This window comes from Periplaneta americana, chromosome 16 (assembly GCF_040183065.1).
Source record: "Periplaneta americana isolate PAMFEO1 chromosome 16, P.americana_PAMFEO1_priV1, whole genome shotgun sequence".
NCBI classification, from domain to species: domain Eukaryota; kingdom Metazoa; phylum Arthropoda; class Insecta; order Blattodea; family Blattidae; genus Periplaneta; species Periplaneta americana.
Window position 1 is genome coordinate 88,845,047 of NC_091132.1, and position 25,876 is coordinate 88,870,922.

A 25,876-nucleotide genomic window follows, 5' to 3' on the forward strand; every position below is an offset into this window, starting at 1 on the left:
CTTATAGTTAAAGAAAAGAGACCCGGAGTTCTTGGGATTTACACATTTCACATGTTTACCATCTACGGACCCAACACAGTTAGGAAAATTTGTTTTGGAATAGAAAGTTTCTGCTATTTCCAACACATTTCCTCTGTTGGTTCAGGCATTTCCATTTCCTTGAGGAAGGACCATATAACCTGGCAGGTTTCACGTACTATTTTCGCAATTGTACATTTTGCGACATAGAATGCATACTGCAATGCCGTGAAGTTCATTCCAGTTGCCAGATACCTAAAGAAAGAATTAATTAAAATTAATATATTTCTCTTACCTGTCTTTATTATCAAATATATCTTTAAACCATGACTAATATAATTTTTACAGTGAAAGAAATGAAGACTAAATGGCGACATGTAAGGGACAGCTTTATAAGGTTTATAAATCAAGGAAAGAGTGGAGATCCTGCGCCCAAGAAAAAAAAAAAATATATATATACGCTGATGCTCTAAACTTCTTGCTTCAGACTGTCGAAAAAAGAAGGTATATTATAAAATATATTTGTCTTGTTACTTATTGCAAACTTTTAATAATGACATTTCTGTTAAAAATTACTTCATTTTTTTTCTTTCGTCTTAAATCTATATTGACCCTATCAGGTATTTAGGAATTAAAAATGAAGTCACAGGCGTCTGGAAGAGGCTTAAAATTTATTAATTTAGCCTCTAATTTAGTAAAGTTGTGCATTAAAATACATTGAAAGTACGACAAAAGTTAATACATAAACACAGCAATTAATATATCATCTAATTTTTTTCCACAGGCCTGTAACTGTTATTCACTGTTTTGTTAACTTCCAATAGCTGCACAATACATTATCGCATTTTTTTTATAAATTGTTCAATATTAACTGTGCCGCCTTTTTTAAGCGAGAATCGTTTTAAATGCAGAGGCATATCATTCGACTGAAAAAGGCGTGACAAGCATATTTTAAAGAGACCACAGTTGATACGTCAATATTTGAAATTCTGGATTTGTATTTTCCCTCATAATCACTTGGGATACATAGGCTAACACTGAAAATTCCATTCTGAATTCTCTTTCAGTACAACTTCCTATTTATTTATATTGAAGAAAAACTTTATATATAATGTCAATTTAAGTATCATTGATAAGTAGATGTTTAATTTTTTATAGAAATAAAAGGCAAAGTGTTGAAAATTTAGGGTGTATTTTAATTATGGAACTATAGAATCTTGGACTTAGACTAATACTGTGTTTTAAACCCGCCGTTGTGAACATTTTTTGCTCTCTTATTGTAAATATAAAAGATGGTATATCTTTATGGTTTTTATGATAATACTTCCATAATGTGTATTTGTATACTTGTTTAATTTTAAAGACAAAGACTACTAGAATTACTTCAGTTAAATGCAGGTCAACAGAAAATCCTGCTAACCAAATTTTCACAATTTGTTCTCTCACCTCCTCTTGTTTTCTGCATTCAGGAAACTTTCAATTTTATTGCTTACAACTCAACCCCGTCTATTGTTACTCCCTCTATGCGAACCCTTGTCCTTGGAACACCAATACAGCCAACATGAGTCAGTATACCAATACACTTTATTCTACAATTTCATTCATCATTATTTTCAGCACGTCAGGAAATATAACGCAAGAGGTAGGAAACGATATTGAGGACTCGCCACCACGAGAAGAAGGTGAAGGAAGTGGGATGGAAGATCATCACAAGAATAAATTTGAAGCCGGTCATTACAAACCAGCAACATTGTTAAAAAAAATGACGAGGTGGAATGTGGGATGTTTCACTCCTTTCCAAACTGTATTGCTTGAGCAACTAACCAATCAGAAAAGTGCAGAGGAAGATCCCAATAGGGAATTTTTACTGTCTATATTGCTAAATTATAAGAAACTCTCAGAAGAAGAAAAACTGGACTTCTGGTTCCAGGTTCTGCAGTTCTTCTGGGATAACAACAAAGTCAAGACGACAGTTTCTCAGCCCAGTTCATCCATTCCCCTATTATACCCATATTATCACGTGCCTCAGCCTCTGTCATCTCAATATCGAATCTACAAAGAGACACCTACACCCCCCCCCCCGCCCCTCTTCCTGGACATTCTTATCTCCCTCCTTCTTCTTGCGGACATACACAGTCTGGCCAATAATACTCAGGGTTGTTTATTTCAATATATTGTATGTTTCTATTTCATTTCTGTTAATCATCATAATACCAAGTATTCTGGTTACCCAGGCTATAAGGAAGTAGTAGACCATGAGGATTAACATGAATTGTTTTTGTAGTATTTGAATTTGTAACAATAAATATTTTTGAAACTTACCTCAATGTAATTGTCAGCCTTTCCTCTTCACTTATCGGGGTCCTCCAATAAGTCTTCTGCTTGATTATGTAGGGGTGTATGATGCTCAAGAGTTCGTCGAAGGAAGTAGTAGACATTCGATAATACTCAAAAAACTTATTTTCATACTGTCTTATTTCACTATAAAATTTCAAAAACCTTCCACTCTCACGATTGACATGAAAAGGATGAACCCAAAATCTTCTTTCTACCGTTCTTTAAGCAAGCCGGCAGCTTCACACACAGATGCAACTTGCAGTTTCGACAACATGATAATGAATAGCTGTCAGACTACTTTGAGAGCACGGTTGGGGTCTCAAAATTACGACCTCCCACGCGCAGGGGTTGCATTTTCGCGGGAAATATGTGGACCGACGAAGGGCATCAACACAGAGCAGTTTTGTCGCCCGTATTTTTGTGGATCTGCACTCTACAGTGAATGAAGTATTCGAACACCGACAAACTTGTAAGAAATATTATAATATTGTAGATTAATTCACTTGTTTACATGAAACTTTTTTTCTGCACGTAAGTTACTGAAGTGTAGGAAATATATAGTATTGAAAAGAAAATTAAAAATATGTATATTTAAAAAGATATGTTTAAGTTTCCTAAGATGTGTAATTGTGTAAATTGAAAAAGTATTCGAACAGTTTAAACTCCAGTGACGATTAGACCTGTAACTCCTGCGCGTTTGATCATGGGAACTTCTTATCACAATGGGGTTCAGTCTCCAGTGGCCAAAGAAAAAAATTGGAAAGCATGAAAATAACTTGCCGCTCAAGAAAAATGTCTAAAGCAAATGGAAAAGCAATTTTAAGAAAAAAAAATCCCGCTTAAGTGCACCGAAAATTGCCTGTGATCTTGAACTACAACTAAGTGTAAGTGACAGCACAGTTCGTAATTATTTGAAAAACAATGAATATCATAATAGTCAGAAGAAAATATTTGTTAATGAAATCATTAGGAAGAAAGATTAAAATTCGCGGAGAAAATTATATATATGGAAAACACCCCTAATCCGTTCTGGAACAAAGGTAAATTCACAGACGAAAGCAGATTCAGTATTTTTTCTTCAGGTGGAAGATGTGACCAAACACTGAACTCTACTCATGAGTAAAGCCTTAATGGTGTTACTTATGAAGTTCCAATCTGTCTTCGGCAAGTTGACGAAACAACAACATAGTTATATTGAAATTTATTCAGTTTATTTTGTAAATTTTTATTATATATGTTATACTACAGCCCAAGTAACTGAAATGGCTGACTATTGTGTTCATAATTATTATCTTTCATTGGTTTGGGATACTTTCCTGTCCACGCCTGTGGAGTAACGGTTAGCACGTCTAGCCGCGAAACCAGGTGGCCCGGGTTCGATTCTCGGTCGGGGCAAGTTACCTGGTTGAGGTTTTTTCCGGGGGTTTTCCCTCAACCCAATACGAGCAAATGCTGGGTAACTTACGGTGTTGGACCCCGGACTCATTTCACCGGCATTATCATCTTCATCTCATTCAGACGCTAAATAACCAAAGCTGTTGATAAAGCGTCGTAAAATAACTTAATAAAATAAATAAAAAAAAGATACTTTTCTAAAAAAGCCATAACTTTTGTCTTTTTAACTGAGCTTCCTAAACTATATTCTACAGTAGCCTTGCATAAATATTGAACAGCTATCTGTAACTCATCATCTTAAATTGGCAAATATCACTTGTTCATCTGCAAACATTATAGAATTTAAAATCTGTGAACCTAATTAAAATGTGTTTCGAGATTGTTTTGCTGATAATAGGATGACGATATTCTGAAACATAGTGCTGTAAAGATGATGATCAAGAGTTCGTCGAAGAAATTGGATATTCGATAAAATTAAAAAAAAAAAAACTTCTTTTCATATTGTTTTATCCAAGTAATTTTAAAATTTAACAAACCCTTCATTGACACAAAAAAGAATGAACCCAGGATCTTCTTTCTATTGATTCCTTTACGCAAACTAGCAGCTTCACACACAGAGCTTGCAGTTTTGAATGACTAGCTGTCAGACTACAGTAACGGACCTTCGACTGGGCCTCAAATTTATGATCAACCAAACGAGGGATTGCGTTTTTGTGGGAAATGTGTAGACTGATGAAGGGCATCCCGTCAGGCAAGAGGTAATAAAATGGGTCCTGCAAAATCGCAATGTGTAGACCCAGCCTAAGTGAGATTATTTCCTTATAACTTACAGTTAACACGATATTTCAAACATATCACAAGATGTCAATTCTATTTTTATATCAGCAATTAGCCTACTACTTGTAAATTTAAAACATTCTCATTTTTTTATGTATTTTAAATTCAAACAAATGATATTGTGTAATTACTATAGCTTAAATGTAAAACATTCTCATTTTTTAACATATTTAAAATTCAAACAAATTATATTACGTAATTAATGTAGTTAGTAATTTTAAATATTTTCATTACAGTCTTCACTGATGATGGGGATGCAATTCCCAAAACATGTATGATAATTAAAGAAGCTCAACAAACACAAATGTTCATACAACTGTTGTATTGTTTATTAAATTTTATTGCATTTTATAACACATATCAGACACCACTCCATCTCATACTACCAGCTTACTACTAGCTGTGTTTCCACTAAATTTTCGAATGATCTGTGTAATAAAAAACATAAGGTCATGTGGATATTAATAGTTAACAATGAAATTAGGTTTCAAGATATGAACTAATAAGAAAAAAGGTACTACAAAGTGAACTACAAGCGAAATACATATCAGATAGTATAAAGAGTAAAAATATGAGAAAAATAGGTTTTATGTATGTATGTACTGTATTAGTGGAAATGGATATAGTGAACCAGAGGACAGACAAGAGTCTAATACAAACTTCTGGGAAAAAAAAAAAAAAAAAAAAAAAAAAAAAAAAAACGCACGCACGCACACACACACACACCCAGATATATATTATTTCTCGTTTCTTTAAAATCAATCTGTATACTATTTTGGATTAGTTAATATCATTTACTTACTCCATTTTGAGCCCACAACAACAGGGCAGGCAGCATGTAAAGTTCTAATATTTCCAGTACCATTGCGATGTAAATTGTACCACACAACGGCAGCACCCTTTTGTGGTCTTATAGTTAGATTTAAATATGGGAAAACAGTAGCTCCACCCTGTTTCACATCACTCAACTACAAAAGATTAAAAGAAAAGTTATTACCCATTCTCACATTAAAGTCTTATAAATTAAAATGTATATACACACTCGGTCTTCTCTACATATTACAATGTCCTGCTGAATTTTCTAGCTATAAATTGTAGTATTTCTATTCCTTCCTTTCATCACTCTGAGGGAACAAAATTAATATTTAATGTATAAGGCAATGCATCTATGATATTTCTAAAATCTACAATTTTCATGTGAACAACTTGAAATTTTTGACCACACCACCACATTATCATACTGATATTACAAGCCAAATTTTGTTAAGCTATGTCAAATAGTTTTTGAGATATTAAATTTTTTTATTTAAGATTTTTTTTATTTTTAATATGTTATTAGAATGCTCCTCATACCAAACGGATTATCATATCTGATTTAAAATTTTATTTTGGACAGTGCAGCATTCCAGAATCTCATTTGATGCCAATCTCTGAACTACAGGCATTATTTTACATAATGCCGGAGGAGATATTGTCGTCTTCATGGTGCTACCACAGTCTAATATGTACAGTCACGAAGCTTTAGTTTATAAGGGTACTAGAAACAATAGACTGTGCAGGTACTATTTCGCATTGTCTGTAATCAGGCGATAGTAGTGATCCTAGTGGTTAGCAACTATCCATGGATGCATATTTACTACGTATTGAGCTTCGTGACTATATACAGGGTGATTCACGAGGAAAGGTAAAAAATTTAGGATACGATATCTTCGGCCATTTTGAGCGAAAAAGTTCATATGAACACAGGTCAGTTTTCAAATGATGGCGGAGCTAGATGCATTTTTTTGGTAAAATGTCTCACCCCAATGTGAATCAGACCTTATCATATGCTGCTGACGTAAGACGAGGCGTGAGACAAGGTCAAGGTCGCAATGAATGATGTAACATTGGAATCTGCATTGTGAACGATGTAGATAAGAGGAAGAAACCGGGTGGTGGGGTATTATAAATGTCCAATCGCCTGTCCTTGTCTGATGTAATGACACAGAACCCGCAGATAACACAAATAGCCTACACTATCATCAATTCACAGCAGTCCAGTCGGCTATTTACAGTACAGTAGTTATACAGGTACAGTTATCAGAAGTGTTAAGTTGTGTTTTTCAAGATGCCTTATAAACTTTCGACTACAGAATACGCTGATATTGTGTATGTTTATGGTTTGTGTGATGGAAGTTCCTTATATACCATTGCTGAATATGAACGACACTTTCCGAACAGAAGGGTACCACCTACCACCTAATGTTGTATTCTTTATTCTCTACTCCATCAAAATATTCTTCAGACCTGTCTTCAGCCTCTTACAAATATAATTCAGATGATCTTTTTTATCAATTGATATGTCTAAATCATAAACTGCCAGGTTCTGAAGACGATTATATGTTGTGGCATCACCATCAAACAAAAGTGACACATACCTAAATTTATGGAGATCCACAGAGCATTTCAAAAGTACTTTAGCTGCAGTTACCTCCATATAATTTGAAGAGTCAGTGAAATTGTACTTACATTCTTCACTTACACTGTGATTTTTTGCCACTCTTCATAGTATTTCTTTTTACCACCAAGAATTCTTCTTGTTTTGGTCATAGGCATTGCAGTATCTTGAAAGAATATGAAAATCAATAACAAGACCTGTCAACACATCAATGACAATATCCATACCATAGTGAGAAGTGTGGCCACGTTTTGTGCCATGTTCCATCATATGAGACAGAAATATTTGTTATCTCCTCACTGCTAAATCTGAATTCACTTCAATATGGTCTTGTCATATTGCTGTGTGTGACAGTCTCAAGACTTCTGCTTTGATTTTCATATTTTCAAGAGACAAACATTTCACATGGGCACTGTAGATAGAAGAGCTCATTCCAGGTAAAAATATGAAAATTCCTTTCCACATACTACTGTGAACCATCATATATGAACTGCATTCACTAAAAGTTTGGTCCTATATGTCACTAAACAGAGGTAATTTTCTACTGCTGGAATACATTGATGGAGCAGAGGAAGAAGATGAAGACATTTGAGGAGCACTATTCACTTCTGTGACTGTAGGACTAACCTCTCCTACAGAACTGTTGTTGATGTTGTTTTTATGCTGTACAACTCCAGTAATCTGAAGAAATATTGTGGGCAGATCCAATTTAAGATAATCTATAATTCGTGTTTGACCTTTTTTTCTTAATTACATTTTTAGCATAAACAGATTTTATTACAGCTAGATTTGCCAATTAATAAACTGCAAAGTAAGTATAGACTAATATTGTATTATTAATATTTTCATATGGAATACTGGTACTCCATAATATTCGCATTGTCATTTTTTAATATAAACTTCTACCACACGATCGCGAAAAAACAAACACGTAAAATCACTGTGGTAACAAAGAGTAACTACTTCACTACATACCGCATTTTGTTAAACTATATAGTACAGGTATAGTTAATAACCATCTACTACTAATTGAAACTTACCTGCAAAGGGTTAGAAAACAACAGAACCCAGAATTGATTTCTGACAAGTTGTCACTAGTTCAACTCAAGCGAGACTACTATCATAGCACCAGGCCTATACCACAAAGGTATGGTGTTGTACATTACAAGTAAATTCTCTAGTAAGTAGTAAAAATACTAGAGTTTCTGTTCCACAAAAGACTTTACCACTCCATACTTACAAATTGCAAATGAAATTTCATGATTGTGTTCCATAAAAGTACTAGTATTTGCAGTGGCAGTTACTCTGTTAGAGCACTTGAGCATGTGAACTCCCAGTAAAAATGTAGTAGAATAGTATTCAACAAATAAATAATTATATATATATATATATATATATATACGTTCTTTTTCTGTTGTTGTAATATATATATTACAACAACAGAAAAAGAACGTCGTAGAATTATTTGCTTCCTAACGCTCTAAGGCCCGGTTTCTTCAACCTTTGTTAAATTATAACAGTGTGTTATTCCATTTTAACTGTAAACTTAACAGTTGAAGCATTTCTTCAACTACTGTTAGTACTGACAGGCTGTTAAAACCTATGTTAATTTAACTGCCCAATTTCATGCAGTTAAATCATTTAACTCTCTGTTAGCATAGAAGTATCCAATATGGCTGGTGTGTTAGATGCTGAACTTATATATCTGGATTATTTAGAAAATGATATCCATGAATACATAAACAGAGGGGATGATTTCTGTGATTTGAAAGACCAGAAGTTCATACAAAGGTATGGGCTATTTTCTGCCAAGCCTCACTTTTCGCTTTCAACTGAGATATGTTTGTTTGTTTATTCTCATTAATTGGTTTATACTGCGAAATAATTTCCAGCCAAAGGTTTCTTTCTAACGAAGAGAAATTAGTCCCACGATTTCTTTTTGTTCCAGTGTTTTCCATTTCATAACAGCAATACCAATATGCTTATGGCCTGAACATAAAGATACATAATGAAGAAAGACTTCTATCCTCTCTGAATCAAACAACGGAAACAAGCGAGAATCGCAATTGTCAGAGTCCAGAAAACAGAAGTGAGCCTATACTTGGTTATAGGTTATGGTTAAAGTCTAGAATCTCTGGTCCTAACAGAGAGTTAACAAACAGAATGTTAAAATGTGAAATGTAAAGTTGAAGAAACGCAATATTTTTAACAGCAATTCATACTTTTAACTTACAGTTAATTAACGCGATGTTAGATGCATTTTAACAAAGGTTGAAGAAACCGGACCTAAGAGAAAGAACTGTGGCAGAACGATTACATTGTCATCTGCTTAGGCACACGTGCTATGACACACCAGTGGGAGAAAATCTGGCTGACTCTTAGAAACGAGATGGTGGGGGTAGCTTCCCTATAAGTTACCGTGGAGCACATGCCATTTATGCTAAGGCATCCTGTGTGGATGGCTAGTAAAGTTAGGAAGTTGAAAAACTATTGTTTTCTAACTTATCATTGAATAAGAAGTTGGAATTAAAACAAAACGGTAGACAAACATCTCAGCTCAATATTGTGCAGGTAATAAAAAAAAGCATATTTTAAAAGAGAATTTGAATGTGATGTTCATGAAAGAAATGCATGGATTTGCGGCTGTGAGGCGATCCATCGTTTGTACATTTTCCATGTCTGTTATTTAAGAAAGAAGATGGGAAACCTAATTGGGTAAAGCTTGGTGTCGTCAAGGCATAAAATAAATAAATATGAAAGTGCGCAGTCACACCTTTATTCTCTTATATTTTAGGAAAAGTGGACAATCACCCACAGCTTAATAGTGCTTATGGCCTGAACATAAAGATACATAATGAACAAACCTCGGAAAATCGTTATGTGCTTTCTAATATTGTAGATTGCATTCAATTTTGCGGTGCATTCGAACTAGCACTTCGGGACCACGATGAAAGTGCAGATTCGAGTAATCTGGGTGTTTTTAAAGTACTCCTCAACTTCTCGGCAAAGTTAGATGTTTCTTTAAGGGATGCTATATAAAATACTGGGTTATTTAGCATCGATAGAATTGGTGATAAAGAGATGGTATTTGGCGCGATTAGGCCGAGGATTCGCTATAGATTACCTGACATTCGCCTTAGGTTTAGGGAAAACCTCGGAAAAAATCCCAATCTGTTAATTAGCCCAAGCGGGAATCGAACCTACGCCTGAGCGCAGTTCTGAAGACAGACGCCTTTGCCGACTGAGCTACACTGGTGGCTGGAGATCACCTTACCAATGCTACTGTCAGATTATAGAAATATGAGTGGCACAATCGGTCTTTTGCAGTTACTCATAGAAAACAACTTACAAAATACATTTTCAGAGACTTGCAAGCTTTTGCTCATTGTTACTACAATAATTTGATTTTTTCCTGTAGTAGTCTTATATTTATTAGTTAAATTTAGTGGCAAAGTTTTTCAAAATGAGTTTCATTTCCAGTATTTTGAAAATATTTGGCTTAAATTATTGGAAATTAAAGGTATGTAAGAAAAGGACAACATTTAAACAGTAATCTTTTTTATTATTCATATGCCAATGTGAACCCTCAATTTAATATCACGAGCTGCCACTGAGTATTTGTAACTTACTAGTGAATTGCCAAATATTCTCTACCAACGAAAGGAGACTATAGTACAGGCAGAATCAATAGGCGGGTTTTTGGTTTGGTACAGAAACAACTCAATCCACACTTTCTCTAGCGGTTTATGACCTGAACAAAGAAACCTTTCTGTCACTCCGTCCGAATGTTAGTTATTGATAAGTGCCTGTCTGTGATACTACTGTGCTACAGTTTTTTCGTAAATACAATATATCTCATAATAAACAGTACTTTTAAACAACTACTAATCATCTGAGTACTGTAATCGCTATCATGTCTCAATCGGGCCCTGATATCAGAAGCCTTACTAAAGGTGTTGTTTATCAACTTCACTGTTTCTTAAAAGAACTGTGAGGACATTAAAAATGTCCTGTCAACAATGCAGACAGTCACTGTCAAAGGCCAGTGGCGCTTCTTTACGATCGATCCAGAGAATTTATGCAAAAGGGAGACGAATAGCAGTAAAGCAATGATCCTATGGATTTAAATACACGGACAGATGTAGATAATATGGAATTTTACATTTAAATTAATAATATTTTTTTTAGATAGTGTAACATTTTATTTTATGCTATATTAAGTTGTTTATTTAAGACATTAACAATGGAAAATTGTTTCATTATTTAGATTGTTGAAAACCATTATTAAGTTAATTTAATTTTTTTAAGAAATTGTTCACGGAATAAGGTAAATTTCTTAATTGATATGCAAATTATATCTCTGTCAAATGGAGTATTATATTGTAGTCTACTACATATTCTCGACTGCTAAATTTTTAGGAGCTCCAGTGTTAGTTATAATTAGGTAAAATAATTATGTTTGGGAATAAAATATTATTAGGATCATAAAATGAAATATTACTTAATAACTTGTCAATAATACATTAACTTGAGTAGTAGATATAACTGTGACTGGCGACTATTTTATCGACTTTTTTCATTGAATATATGCTATTTCAACACTTCTTGTATTGAATTGATGATGGACTTCAATAATACAGACACATAAACAAGACTGAATAAAACTCACCACATAGAATCAGAATAGTGCTGAGTGCCCAATTTATAAAATAATTTTTTGTGTCATACTTATTATGTTGATGATAGTGAAATTTGAAGGGAGCATCAGCATCAACGGCTATTTGCACCCATGCCCATAGTTTTTCTTTTTGTGTGGTGAAATTAAATTATTGCATAACTAAAATTCACACTGACTAAAAACGTTGACACATTAAAGCACACTAATATTGGACGAACAAGGTGACTCCTGATATAAAATAACAAGAAAACGAACACGTAGTAGTCCCAAGATAATGTTACCGGTATTTATTTTATTAAGCTAAGCCATTCGTAAGTGTGCTTTCATTACGAAACTCGTTCATGTTATAATAATACACATATTCCACAATCAGTAAACGCACATTAATATTTTGTATTTTAATGTTTAATTTTATCGTGATTTATAACGTTGGTAAGTATACTGCATAAACATTATTTAGTATTTACTATTTCAACACAACATTCTGAAAATACATAAATACAAAGTATTTGTGTAATGCTAAATATTTGATTTATATTAGGTTTACATTACACTTTATTACATTAGTGAAATGACTTAACTTGCAAAATATTATAATGATAATACTGAGTAAAGAACGTAGGCCCTATTTGTAATTACTACAAATCACGTTATTTTATTTATTTTCTAAGTTTTCCTGCAGTGAAAAAGTATCAATGGAGTTATTTGGGACAGGACCATACACCAAGCAGGTTCTGAGGGGTGTAGAAGTCGCAGTAGAGAAGTAGGGGTTTGCCACACCCGCCGATTTCTTCTGCCCCTAGTATAATACATACATGTACAATGCGATTTAAATATATTTATTCGATAATATTAAGGTATATTTTGATAAATATGTGCTATAGGATATCTTTTCTTGCTTCTATTTCCTTCAAAAGAAACAATTTCATCTCATCTGACACCATTTCAATAATTTTGCAGCGTTTGTAATTTTGTACTGGTAACAATTAAGTTTGGGGGTGAAGATCATTACTAGCGGCATTTGTTGGCTAGTATGGGAAACTATAAAGGAGCATTATGTGGAGATCGTGGAAGAACATGATAATAATAAGGAAGTAAATTTCTCATTACTAAAGAAGTAAACTAAAATAAATAACATTACAGGGTTACGAAATTCATTGAATCTACGAATCTTTGCTGTATAACCTACTTAACACATTCACTGCCAGGCATTTAAAGGGCTAGCCTTTTAACGGAACCAGGGGTTTTTAAACATGACATACATTTTTGCAGTGATTATAATAAACAACTCTAATTTCTACAATTTTAAAGAAAATGAACTGAAATTTTTACACTACTTTCAGTAGACTTTGAGGGTATGATAGCGTGAGTAGCAAGCCTTCTGGATGCAGGGGAGCACCGCACCGTGCACACATAAATCTAGTTTCTCTATTGATATTTTTTTTCTCACACACACTCTGCATCGTCTTGTGGGATGTTTGTCTTTTGTTGTGGCAGGAATGTGATTGAGATTGTGGTGTTTCATTTTGCCGTCCAGTCTGTACTCTGGATCGTTTTTCGGGGCTCTCTTTGGAGGTGGTGCTACTGCACTTTCTTGACCTTGGGTATCTGAGCACTGGTGGTCGTCGGCTGTATGAATCAGCCTCTCACACAAGTTACCCAAATAGTCAAGAAATGTCTTTGTTCCGGCATTCCTCTTGGCATATGAGATGTATGAATTGAACGGAGCGCACTGCAGCAGGTAGAAAAACACTTTCTTCGGCCACTTTATTGTTTCCCGGATCACAGGATAATATGATAAATATTGATCTGCATTATCTACACAGTGTGCGTATTCATTGTAGTCAGTAATGCATTTAGCCTTCAGCTTTACGTTCCCCCCTCCCCCATTTACTTGGTGCTTCTGCTATTTCTCCAGTGTGAATGGTGGAAATCATGTTTATGGGTGAATATTCTGAAATGGGCAAATATGAATAACAAAACTGGAAAAAATATATTATATTAAACTGTGTATTTTTTTCTCACATTGTTTACATTTGCCCCTATCATTGAAAATTCTGGTATCAGTTGAGCTTAAAAAAATGTTATGTGAGATTTTCTAATTTAAAAAAAAAAGCCAAAATGGGAATATAGAAAGAAATGAAAATTTGTAAAAAAAATAATAAATAAACATATCTAATTATTATTATTCTCTAAATGAGATAAACCTAGCTGAAGGATAACCATTTTATTTTCAGCTTTTCAGTTTTTAGTAGGCATCTTTTAGTTTGGTATCCAAATCTTTTGCCTTTCTGTATGCCTTTTCCGTTCTGCCTACATTCCTTTGCCTTGATCCAAGCTGTAAACTTATGTTCTGAATATATTATGTGGGTTGTTGGAATCTACACTATCAGGGGTATTACGTCTTAAATATCTTTCCTTTACAGCCCATTGTTTAAGGTTTCTTCTAAACTTCTGTACTCCAGATTTCACTTGTCTTTGAACATTTCTTTTTTCACGATCAGTCATATCTGTTATTTCTTTCTTCTTTTTTTTTATATTCTTTGCCATAGTCCCTTTTTTCTGCAACTGCTCTTCAGTCATATTTGCCATCTGCCTACGTAACTTGTCCCTTTCATATTTCCTACTTTCATCATCAGACTTTTTTTTTCTTTCCTATAAACAATCACATGAAATAATATTCGAAGTTACTTTATATATCAGTATTTAATAATTGTATGTTAAATGAAACGCTGGTCCCACAAGAAGAAACAACGGTCCCAAAATAAAGGGGCCGACGTTACAGAGACCGTTGTTACAAATTAGTATAATTTCCGCAATAGTTGTGGCAAAATAAATAGTTAAAAATATCATTGAAGTTAGATTTTTTAGTCGACAAACATTGTAATGTTTTGCATATATTACGAAAGTTTAGTATATACAAACTATATTTAATGCCACCTGGGACCAGCGTTACCAATAGAAAACATAACATTCAGTCATCAGTGATGATTTTTGTATTTTTCAATAAAATAAATTACGACAATGGACGAAAAGTTTTTCAACTAGCGCCATGTTGACCTCTCATCACTACCAACCGTTAAAATTTACCACATGAAGCAAAATTGTCTTTTGTGCAGCTCTTTTATTTCGAAGGACCGGCGTTACGAAATTTTTGGGGACAAACTTTACGTTAAAGTTGTGTCCTTTCAGAATTAAAAAAACAACAATTCCTGTTTTTCATAAATATTTTAACTATTTATTTTTATAATTTTGGCCGAGGAAATAAAATCAAATCGAAACATTTCGAGAAAAACTTAGTCAAACAGAGTAAAAGGTAGCTGGGGACATAGGGACCGTAGTTACATTTTGACGTTTGGATGTTATTTTTTAATTATAAATTTTAAAATTAATCCTTTTATGCTTTGTTTCCAACTAAAACATGTGAGAGTTAGTTAATTAAACGCAAAATTAATCAGTTAACATTTTCAAGAAACTCCTTAAATCAGCGGGACATACATTTACCCATTTCAGAATATTCACCCTTATGACCCTTTTGTCCAGCAACTGAGGAGGAGAACGTTTTGTTTACGTCGAAAAGTGAGCTCTCCTTGCTTCAATTCTTTAGACGCGGCAACCAAGTCCCTAGGCAGACCAGTTAGAGTTCCATACACACAAATGTCGTGCTGACACAGGGTTTCCAAAAGCTGTACACTATTATAAAAATTGTCTTGATAAACATGGTACCGGTACCCTTTGTTTTTGTATGGTTCGAGTAAATAGTCCACTGTCTCTAGTAAGGTACCACATTTTCCATCGTATATTTTCATGTTACAAATGTAACCTGATGCACTTTCAGACACCATGCGAACTAGTATACCATACTTCGTAATTTTACTAGGGTTGTACACACGAAATCGTAAACGCCCTCTCCAAGCCAACATGCCCTCATCCAGGGACAGTTCTTTCTCAGGACAATAATTCTGTTTGAACTGTTGAGTGAGAAGCTGAAGAACGGGTTGGATTTTGTACAGGCAACTGTCTTCTGTATTGTGTGCTGCTGTGTTGTCATTGAAGTGCAGGAATCTCAGTATTATTTGAAACCTGTTCTGTGACATTGTTTGTGGAGAAATCGGAGTGGTAAAAATCTCTCTTGTAGACCAATACAATTCTAATTTCGGTTTTCTTACGATACCAGTCAAAATCATTAGGCCCAAACATTTTTTTCATTTCCGTAACAGTTACAGGCCGCCACTGCTCACATCGTGAATGCTTTGACGGGGATTGTTTAGTTCCGAACTAATTTGTTGATGGGCATACAAGTTTGTTTGGTCCACAACGTATTGAATTAGATCTGGTGTGACAAAATGTTCCAAGAGCTGCATAACATCCATCAGGTCTCGAACTGTGTACTGTACACCAGGGGCTGCTAAGGGTGGCATTGAAGGAAGTCGATCTCTTACTGAGAAATCTTCGTCCTCTGTAACGTCCAATGTTTCTTCATCAATATCATCGATCCCCTCTCTGGTGATAGTGGTGGACTATCTTCAGGCACCATATTATCATCAGAATTATTATCGTTGGCAACTATCCTATCCATTTCCTCGATAATTTTCACTGACGTCAACGACGCAGGTCTTTTTTGACATACTGTACACTGAGCAATGATATCACAGCTGATCGCGAGCACGAACACACAGCGTATTCCGAATCTCACTGGACCGGTGGACAACAATGACGTCACGCTGCAGCGAAATAGGAACAAAACTGCTGGAAGGTTCGATGGCTGTCATGGCGACTGTGTAAGCTGTTGTATTTGCTACGCTAGCAAAATTTTGCGAAATTTCCGTACTGCCATCTCATTCAAAGAAATGAGAGCATAAACAATTTATTTCTTGAACCAGTAGTAATAACTGGTCCGTTGACATGTTCGCTCATAAGCCATTAATATATTGTTTTTACGTTGTGCTCATTACAAACAATACAGCAGAACTAAAGCAGAACACACCGCCATGACACAACAGTGCACGATGTCATTTGTCTGCTAATTCCCGCCCTATACAAGAACCAATCAGATTCACTGATGGCGGCTGATGGAGATTGCCAACACCTCTGCAAGCTGATGGCACTGGTGCAACACCGGTGGAGCATCAGTGACGCCATCGGTGGAATTCGGAACACCGTGATGACATCAGATTGCTCAGCGCTGAGATTCGGAATATGCTCACAGCCAAACTGACAATACAAAGACCAACTTGGACTCCTCAGTTTAGGCTGAGTAAGCTTGTTTGTTGTAGGGTCTATGGGGCTCATAGGAGAGTTGACAGGAACTATTTATGACCCTCATTATTCCTTAGAGTTCTAAGAATTATAATAGACATGCTTAGACCCATACACTGTTCTATACAGGAACAATTAACAAAAAAACAGGTTGGAGCGTTAAATTGACTATGGTGGATGCTGGCAATTTTACACATTCAAACCAAAATCGACATAAGTCGACTTTGGCCGTGGATGTATTAAAATACATTACGATTAAAGAGCCAAATATAATTTAATTCGATGAATGAAATACGAAGATAACCAGCTGCTTCATGTTATGACATAGTAGGCCTATGTTTATTGATATGACGTCACTAGTAGTGATTCATTGGTAATGTACAACACACTTTAATTCTTTCGTGGAACAGAAAGATATAACTCCATACTTTACAGCATCTTTCATCAGTAATTTTTAATGTACAACACCATACCTTCGTGGAATAGGCTCCAGAGAAGTGTCATATGAAGTAGTTTTCGTGGTTTCTGTAAGTTGTGACACTTTACAGAGATGAAACACCACTATTTCATATTACCCGAATATTCCATAATATCCGAAGCTCCTCTAATATGTCACTTTGTGACTAAAAATATTATTCATAATAAAAAAAAAATCTATAAGAATAATAGCAGTAGCAGTAGCAACAACAATAATACCAGCATGATACCAAACCATCATACTGAGAACAATGCACTTAACACTAACTAGAGCTAGTACATGTTACTCTACACAGTTCAAATTACACATTACATTTCAATGACTATAGTCACAACATTTCTCATTCGTTATGTTAAAATTTTATTTGTTGCACCCATGTGTAGATCATCAGTCTAGAAATACACTGTGCCAATTACATCAGAATGAATATATAACGACATGCTTTCTTCTACTGCACCTCTTAACACTGGTCACCACTTCTGAATTAAATAAATTATGAGTTACCTCACAATTGCACTGAATGAAACTTTATGAGACATCAAAGTCAAAACAGAAATCCCAGAATCTCTAAAATTACGTACCTAAAATGTCAGTGGATTAGTTTTAATTACGCAGTCAACTTTATCTTCATAGGAGTACATAAAAAAAAAGATACTTACATAAAATAAAATTGTAGCTATTCTGTTATTGTCTTCATACACAGTATTTTCATATTCTCCTTCCTGAAAATAATGGAAGCAAAATATTATTAATTGGAGTGTATTTTTTTACAAGAACAACATATAATAATTGCAATGGCGAATACTTCAGACATGCTAGGATGCAGTAGCGGCCGGTGATTGAAATCCTCGGTGAGGCCAGAATCTGGCAACTGGTTTAAGTGCCTCCGACAGAATATGTCTATTTATGATATTAATTATTATTGTTATTATATTATTACTATCATTATTACTGTATTATTATTATTATTATTATTATTTAGTCTGTTATTATTATTATTATTATTAGCCTATTATTGATGAAAAATAATAATTTCACTCACCAAATAAGCTGTTATGCTGTGAGTTTCAGTGATTGTTTCAGTGTGATGAAGCAGCCCATATTATGTGTTGAAAATCCCCTTTCTTTCTTTTCGTTTTATTTTTTTCCGTGACAGCAAGTGCAACAGAGAAGTTTATTTTACACCACATTATCACTTAACCATTTATGTTGCCCATGCCAGGATGCAATAGATTATCTGTCAGAAAAATTGTCAGCGATGTCGTAGGTATCTCAGTAGACTCACTTTATTTAAAACTTCCTTTCCTTCAATATTATTTCTTCTCGAAAAAGGACACTCTAACAATGAATTAACTACACCAGCATTATTTCTCGCATTTGTTTCTGTTTATATTTTCCCAAAATACATAACATCATTGGCCCAGATTCACTACTGTACTACGAAGTACAATAGTACAACACCCTCGCTTAAGTTCATAAACTAAGACATAAGGAGAGAGAATAGTGTGGGTCCCTGCCTGCCAAAGGGCTGGAATTTTTGTTATTTATGGCCTATTTAGGAAGACAAGTCACCATTGCTATTCCCACCCCACTCTACCCTTGAGGCCAGCCCATGGATGGGAGGAGTGAAACCTGACCAGGCCACGAGGCCAGACGAATTGTTCCTCAGCTACAACGTTTTAAACGCAAACTCAACACCCACGAAAATACAGGAAATGCAGAAACCAGATCCGGCATGAGCGATCCTGGCCTCAGGAGCAAATTTTACTGCAAAACAGGTTTATATACATCACAAAGTTTTCAAATGCTTCTACAGCGATATATGCTTCATTCAAATAACTAATATATTATATAAAAACACAAAATTTGATTTCAGTTAAGTCAAGTGACTGAGGCCTGGCCTCACTTGCCTCAATCAGCTGCCACTGCTAGGATGGTCTTTCCTAACACTTATATAAATCTTAATCTAAGTTAAACCTAAGGACAACACAAATACCTAGACTATACACACCAAGGAACTCCTAACCAAGGAAAAATCCCTTGGCAGAGTTGGGACTCAAACCCAAATTCCGAAATCTCCTGGTTAGAAGCCAGTATCATTAGGTAATAGAACAAGAGATTGACCAAGCATCCTAGCTAGTAGAGTCGGGCAAACAGCCTCTTACTCCCGCTCGTCTCGTAGGCGAGACTGGCTGGCCGATAACGCCAGTTCCGAGAATCGTATTCTCGAGATTGGCACTCTCGGGAACGAGGAATACCGGGTCCCGGCCTGTTATCGCACGGCCGACTTATCGTTACGAAATGCGTACACTGACTGCCGGCTTATTTGCCGCTCATCACTGAAATTCGTGACTCTTTCTGAAAAATATTAATGTTCATGAAGTAATTTAAGAAGGCACACTATTTTAATGAACTACTTATTGCCTTTCTGGAGAAGCAAAATAATGCAGCACTTTCAGTCGTTACCTAATCCTAAGCTAGTCTAAAACAATAACAAGTTATGGTTGGAGCTATGATATACTTTCTCGCTATCAGCATTTCGTTGACATTGCATATTTAATGATTCGATAGTGTTTTGTATACGCTATAGTAATGGATAACACACGTCTGTATTATTATATTGCGCGTTCACATCTGGATGTTTCGTTGTTATGCAACGGCATCTTCATCAGCATGGGTAATTATTGTGCTGTGTAAGGACGAAATAAAATAATTAATACTTATTTATATTATTATAAAGGACCAAAGACTCTGACAAAAGATATTTTTGTTTCCCAACTGATAAAATGCTGCATGTGAAATGCAAACACTTTTGCAAGAGGAAGGACAGAATTACGAAACAGAGTAGATCCTTTCACAAATTGATCATAATTACTTACAAATGCATTTTAAGGAACCCGGAGGTTCATTGCCGCTCTCACATAAGCCCGCCATCGGTCTCTATCCTGAGCAAGATTAATTCAGTCTCTACCATCATATCCATTTTTATATTATCTTCCCATCTACGTCTCTGCCTCTCCAAACGTCCTTTCCCTCCTGCCATCCAACTAACACTCTATATCCATTTCTGGATTCGCCCATACATGCTAGGTGTTCTGCCCATTTCAAACCTCTGAATTTAATATTCCTAATTATGTCAGGTGATAGTACAATGCGTGCAGCTCTGCGTTGTGCAACTTCCTCCATTCTCCATCCCTCTTAGCCCCAAATATCTTCCTAAGAATCTTATTCTCGAACACCCTTAACCTCTGTTCCTCAAAGTGAGAGTCCAAATTTCACAACCATACAGAACAACCGGTAATGTAACTGTTTTATAAATTCTAACTTTCAAGTTTTTTGAGAGCAGGCTGGGTGACAAAAGCTTCTCAACCGAATAATAACAGGCATTTCCCCTCATATTTATTCTGCGTTTCCTCCAGAGTGTCATTTATATTTGCTTTATCATAACAACAGAGAATAAAAGAGGGTTATTATTATTATTATTATTATTATTATTATTATTAAATTAGTTACTTTACAACGCTTTATCAACTGCTATAGCTATCTAGCGTCTGAATGAGATGATAATGCCAGCGAAATGAGTCCAGGGTCCAGCGCCGAAAGTTACCCAGCATTTGCTCTCAATGGGTTGAGGCGAGAAACCTCAGCCAGGTAAAGGCTGGTTCACAATAAACCGGGAACGGAAACGACAACGAGAAATAATCTATACTAATAATAAATCTGTAAGCGAAATTTTTCTGGTAATTTTCGCTTTTCCAAAAATAATTGGTGTTAACATGTATAATTAATCATCCTCAAACCGAAAATAGCTTTTTTGAAATTTTTGTATGTCTGTCTGTCTGTCTGGGTATTTGTTACCTTTTCACGCGATAATGGCTGAACGGATTTCGATGAAAATTGGAATATAAATTAAGTTCGTTGTAACTTAGATTTTAGGCTATATGGCATTCAAAATACTTTATTTAAAAGGTGGGTTATAAGGGGGCCTGAATTAAATAAACCGAAATATCTCTCTTATTATTGATTTTTGTGGGAAAATGTTACATAACAAAAGTTTCTTTAAAAATGATTTCCGATAAGTTTTATTCCAGGCAAAATTTTGATAGGACTGATATTTAAGTCTGTCTGTCTGTTTGTTACCTTTTCACGCGATAATGGCTGAACGGATTTTGATGAAAATTGGAATATAAATTAAGTTCATTGTAACTTAGATTTTAGCCCATATAGCATTCAAAATACTTTATTTAAAAGGGGGGTTATAAGTGGGCCTGAATTAAATAAACCGAAATATCTCGCTTATTATTGATTTTTGTGAAAAATGTTACATAACAGAAGGTTCTTCAAAAATGATTGTCGATAAGTTTTATTCCAGGCAAAATTTTGATAGGTCTGATATTTAAGGATATAAAAGAGTTTTAAAATAACAATACAATACATTTTCACTGCCGCCTCAGATTATAGCGTCGTTGTTCCGTAACTGCTATGTGCAAACTATTAAATTTTTTAGTAGGAAGAAAAACAAATTTATTCGTTCTATGGCAGTAGTGCATAGGAGATCGTGAATTCTTACATTTTTACACAATCAACTCTATTAATTTGGAGTGATTTATTAAAGGATGCATTCAAGACTAATTTAGAGAAATGTTAAACGAGTTTTATTTGCACCAAATGAATGGTCTCTGGACCAAAATGATAGCATTTTAATTATTTAAATACAATTTAAATTAAGTAACATATTAAACGATTTATTATTCTATCAAACACGAATGTTTCCTGGACCCAATGTTCTATTTTAATTATGTAATTACTTTATATTTATTTCTAATAAGTGCAGCGGAGCGCACGGGTACAACTAGTGTTAAAATAAATGTATTTAAATGTGAACATTCACAATTAACGAGAAGATTGCCGGAGCCCGGAAACGGGAACGTGAAAGTTAATTGTGAATGCTCACATTTAAATGTATTTATTTTAACAATATTTCCGTTATCGTTTCCGTTCTCGGTTTATTGTGAACCAGTCTTAACTTGTCCCAACCAAGATTCGAACCGGAAGCCGATCGTTTCACAGTCAGGTGTGCCAACCGTTACTCTACAGCGATTATTATTATTATTATTAGTATTATTATTATCATCATTATATCATTATTATTATTAGTATTACTGTTATCATCATCATTATCGTAATCATTAGGATGATTAAGATTATGATTATCAGGATTATTATGATGGTTATTATTTATTACTGTCTTGTAAGTTATCATTAGGTACAAGTATTAGAAATCTGATTAATTCTTAATTTGTTATTCTCGTTCCTATAACATAGGATAATTATTGTAAATCATATAGGCCTATATAATTTTATATTGTAACATGGCTAGAATACAATAATGATTGTTCTGTAACAATAATTTATAACGTGCACACCAATAGAAAGTGTAGTTTTCTATAGTATAGGCTGGTTCACAATAAACCGAGAACGGAAACGGCAACGAGAACTAGAACGGAAATATTTTTAAAATAAATGTATTTAAAGGTAAGCATCCACAATTAACTATTCTGAATGCTCACATTTAAATACTGTACATTTATTTTAACATTATTTCCGTTCTCGTTTCCGTTCCCGGTTTATTGTGAACCAGCTTTTAATATTTTCATGTTTCATATCATTGTGTTACAAACAATTTTTTTATTTAGTTGCTATAAAAGATAGCCTAATTACTATAAAGTGTAAACCATCTTGGACTATATAGCCTCATTTTCAACTACCTTTATTAAAATACCAATTAATACTATCCGTACAATAACGAGTTTTCATGCGTTGAAGGGTTCCGTACAAATTTTACGGAACAAACGTTTGAGTCATGAGTCCTGCGCTAACAGGTTAACTCGCCGTTATTCGAGAACCAGTAAAAATTTTGAGTGGCCATCACTTTTAAAAGTAATTTCCATCCTTTCTCAACATTTCTCTCGCTTTGACCCCCCATCTAACGTGAAAAACAAAAAAGTTTTCAGCCTGCAAAGGTGAAGTTGCAAATGTCTATTCTGAACACATCAATCTCCATCGAAGTTAATTTTTTTTTCTCACTTTCCAAAAAATATTTTCAGTTCGATTTTTTTCCTATGTTTTCCTTAGACATTGAGCTATCAATCCAAAAAATTACAGCGCGATTGATCAAGTATTATAGGAGCTACGACGTGATATATATTTAAAGAACCGGGAAATGTATAAGCCAATGCTTCCTATAGGAGCGCGGCCCGAGCGATATCGCTTGCTTATCAGTACTACAGTCCCGTCTAGACCTCCGAGACTGTCGGGAGTGATCTAGTATCGGTAATCTCGGGACCAAGAGAATCTCGTGTTCTCTATCAATGAGTCATTTGGCTACATTCGGTACGCGCGCACTAAGCGAGACTGTGGAGATTACGCAACCGAGAACGGGCGATAATATGAGGCAGTCTGCCCGACTCTACTAGCTAGACACTCTCAGTAATTGTATAATATAAATAACCTTTGCTTGCAAATACTAAATAAGTGTATACACATTTTCTTTTTGTTTCTGAAGGAAGGTGATGGTAAGAAAGTGTAATGAAAATGGTGCATATTTGGTATGGTATGTGGCAGGCTTGCTTTCCTTTTATGAAATTCATAAGGTATTCGTAACTGCATGGCATCTACATGCACACATTCCCAATCTAACTCTCCACAAGTATATTCCTAAAGACTAACTGTAGTTTATATATTATAAGTTATTAGATTTAAATTATTAGTTACGGTATTATCAATATTAATATAATTATTATAGTTGTTAATAATAGAATTCTTCGACAATGTTCCATGAACAGGCAAGAGACTCAAAACAGAATTCTTCGACAGTGTTCCATGAAGAGGAAAGAGACTCACTTTCTGTTTCCTTATGTATTTTTTCTTTGTATGCCAATGGCCAAATTGTTTTGCCGGACTAATACCATTCTGATATTATCTCTAGATATTGTGTTTTGGCTACCAATATCCAGAAAGTACCTACACATGGTGTCAAGTTGAATATAAAGCAAGACAATTACCGGTATTTTATAGGCTACTCAATTTGTTCAAATGTTTGCCAGTTTTATCTTTTGCTGTCGAGAGCCCCACACTTTGAAAGCGTTTGCCAGGAAGTCTCCACAAAGTATCAATAATCAACTTAAATGGGCGATATCATTTTTGGTCCTTGATAAAGTGTTGTTTGGGACACACTGTATAACCAGTGGCGGCTCGTGGGTATTGAATTAAGGGGGGCTGCATACAAAAATAAACCAAGCAACTTACTTTATTTAATGATTAGTTCCGTGCGCCTTATCTTGTAAGTTGTGTTTAAATGAGACAGGCTCATGTCAGTAGATCTACTGACATTTAAAAGAATCCTGCGGACAAAATTCCGGCACACCAGCGACGCTGATATAACCCCTGCTGTTGCGAGTGTCGTTAAATAAACCATAATTTAATTTTTATATGCAGATTTGAACCTTAGAAATATCTAACTGGCGATGTTGTAGTTGGTTGTATAATATATATACATGATATATCAATAAATGAAAAAAATAACTGAGACAGAAATTGAATTCAGGATATTCAAGAGTACGCACCAGGGCGCTTGCCTCACTTATTGTGATGTTAGATGTTTCAGATTCCATTATGGTTTGAAAACATTCTAGCAATGGCTCCTGCTTCTCATTAACAACATTTACCGTTTTTATTTTAAATCCATCTTGTTGCCCCAGCTGATGGAATTGTCTTTGAAACACATTAATCTAATACAGACTGTGTGGATATCGAGAGAAGAAAGGGATACTGGATAAATTAGCAAAAAATATGCGAGCCTTTGTATTTTGTTTAACGGCTCTTTCCATTATGATATTCAACTGATGGGCACTTAATTTCACATTTCTCCTGAATTGTTAAGATACTGAACTGAATAGACTGTAAATATTGTACAGAATTAAACATTGTTGCACTTGTTATACTCACAACATTAAAGAAAATGTATTTAAAACTGCGTGCTACTGACAAACTGCTGCAAATTTTGCAGCGCCTGGAAACTCTGGATTCACGGCAAGGGGCAGCAGGGAGGAGGGGTAAAACTAATGCACAAAGCATCCGAGACGAGACTGGCAGCTCCAGGGGAGGAAGTGCCTTCACCCTATAGTCCTTGTCTCTGGTTTCGCTCTGGCAGCACCAGGGGAGGAAGTGACTTCATTAACGATTGCGTGTATGTCATTGAGAGCGAAATTAAAAAAAAAAATTCGAGCCGCTAAATAGAGACTGTATAATAAATGTATTTCACAACATAAAATTAGACAAGAGCCACAAATGTCTGGGGGTGCTGCAGCTCTTCAGCCCCTCTTCGAAAGCCGCCCCTGTATATAACGCATAAATATTACTAAATCACGTTTTTATT

General features: G+C 34.9%; 1 protein-coding gene across 3 annotated transcripts in view; it reads right to left on the minus strand.

Annotated features, from left to right (window-relative positions):
- LOC138690937 (prolyl 4-hydroxylase subunit alpha-1-like) overlaps positions 1-25,876 on the minus strand; it is a 265,004-nt gene that overhangs the window by 8,647 nt on the left and 230,481 nt on the right. For all 3 annotated transcript variants that reach the window (XM_069812510.1, XM_069812511.1, XM_069812512.1), the window contains 2 exons: positions 18,099-18,161; positions 5,390-5,555 (listed from right to left, as the gene is read on the minus strand). In XM_069812510.1, the coding sequence (XP_069668611.1) occupies positions 5,390-5,555; positions 18,099-18,161 (229 nt within the window). The remainder of the gene's footprint in view (positions 1-5,389; positions 5,556-18,098; positions 18,162-25,876) is intronic.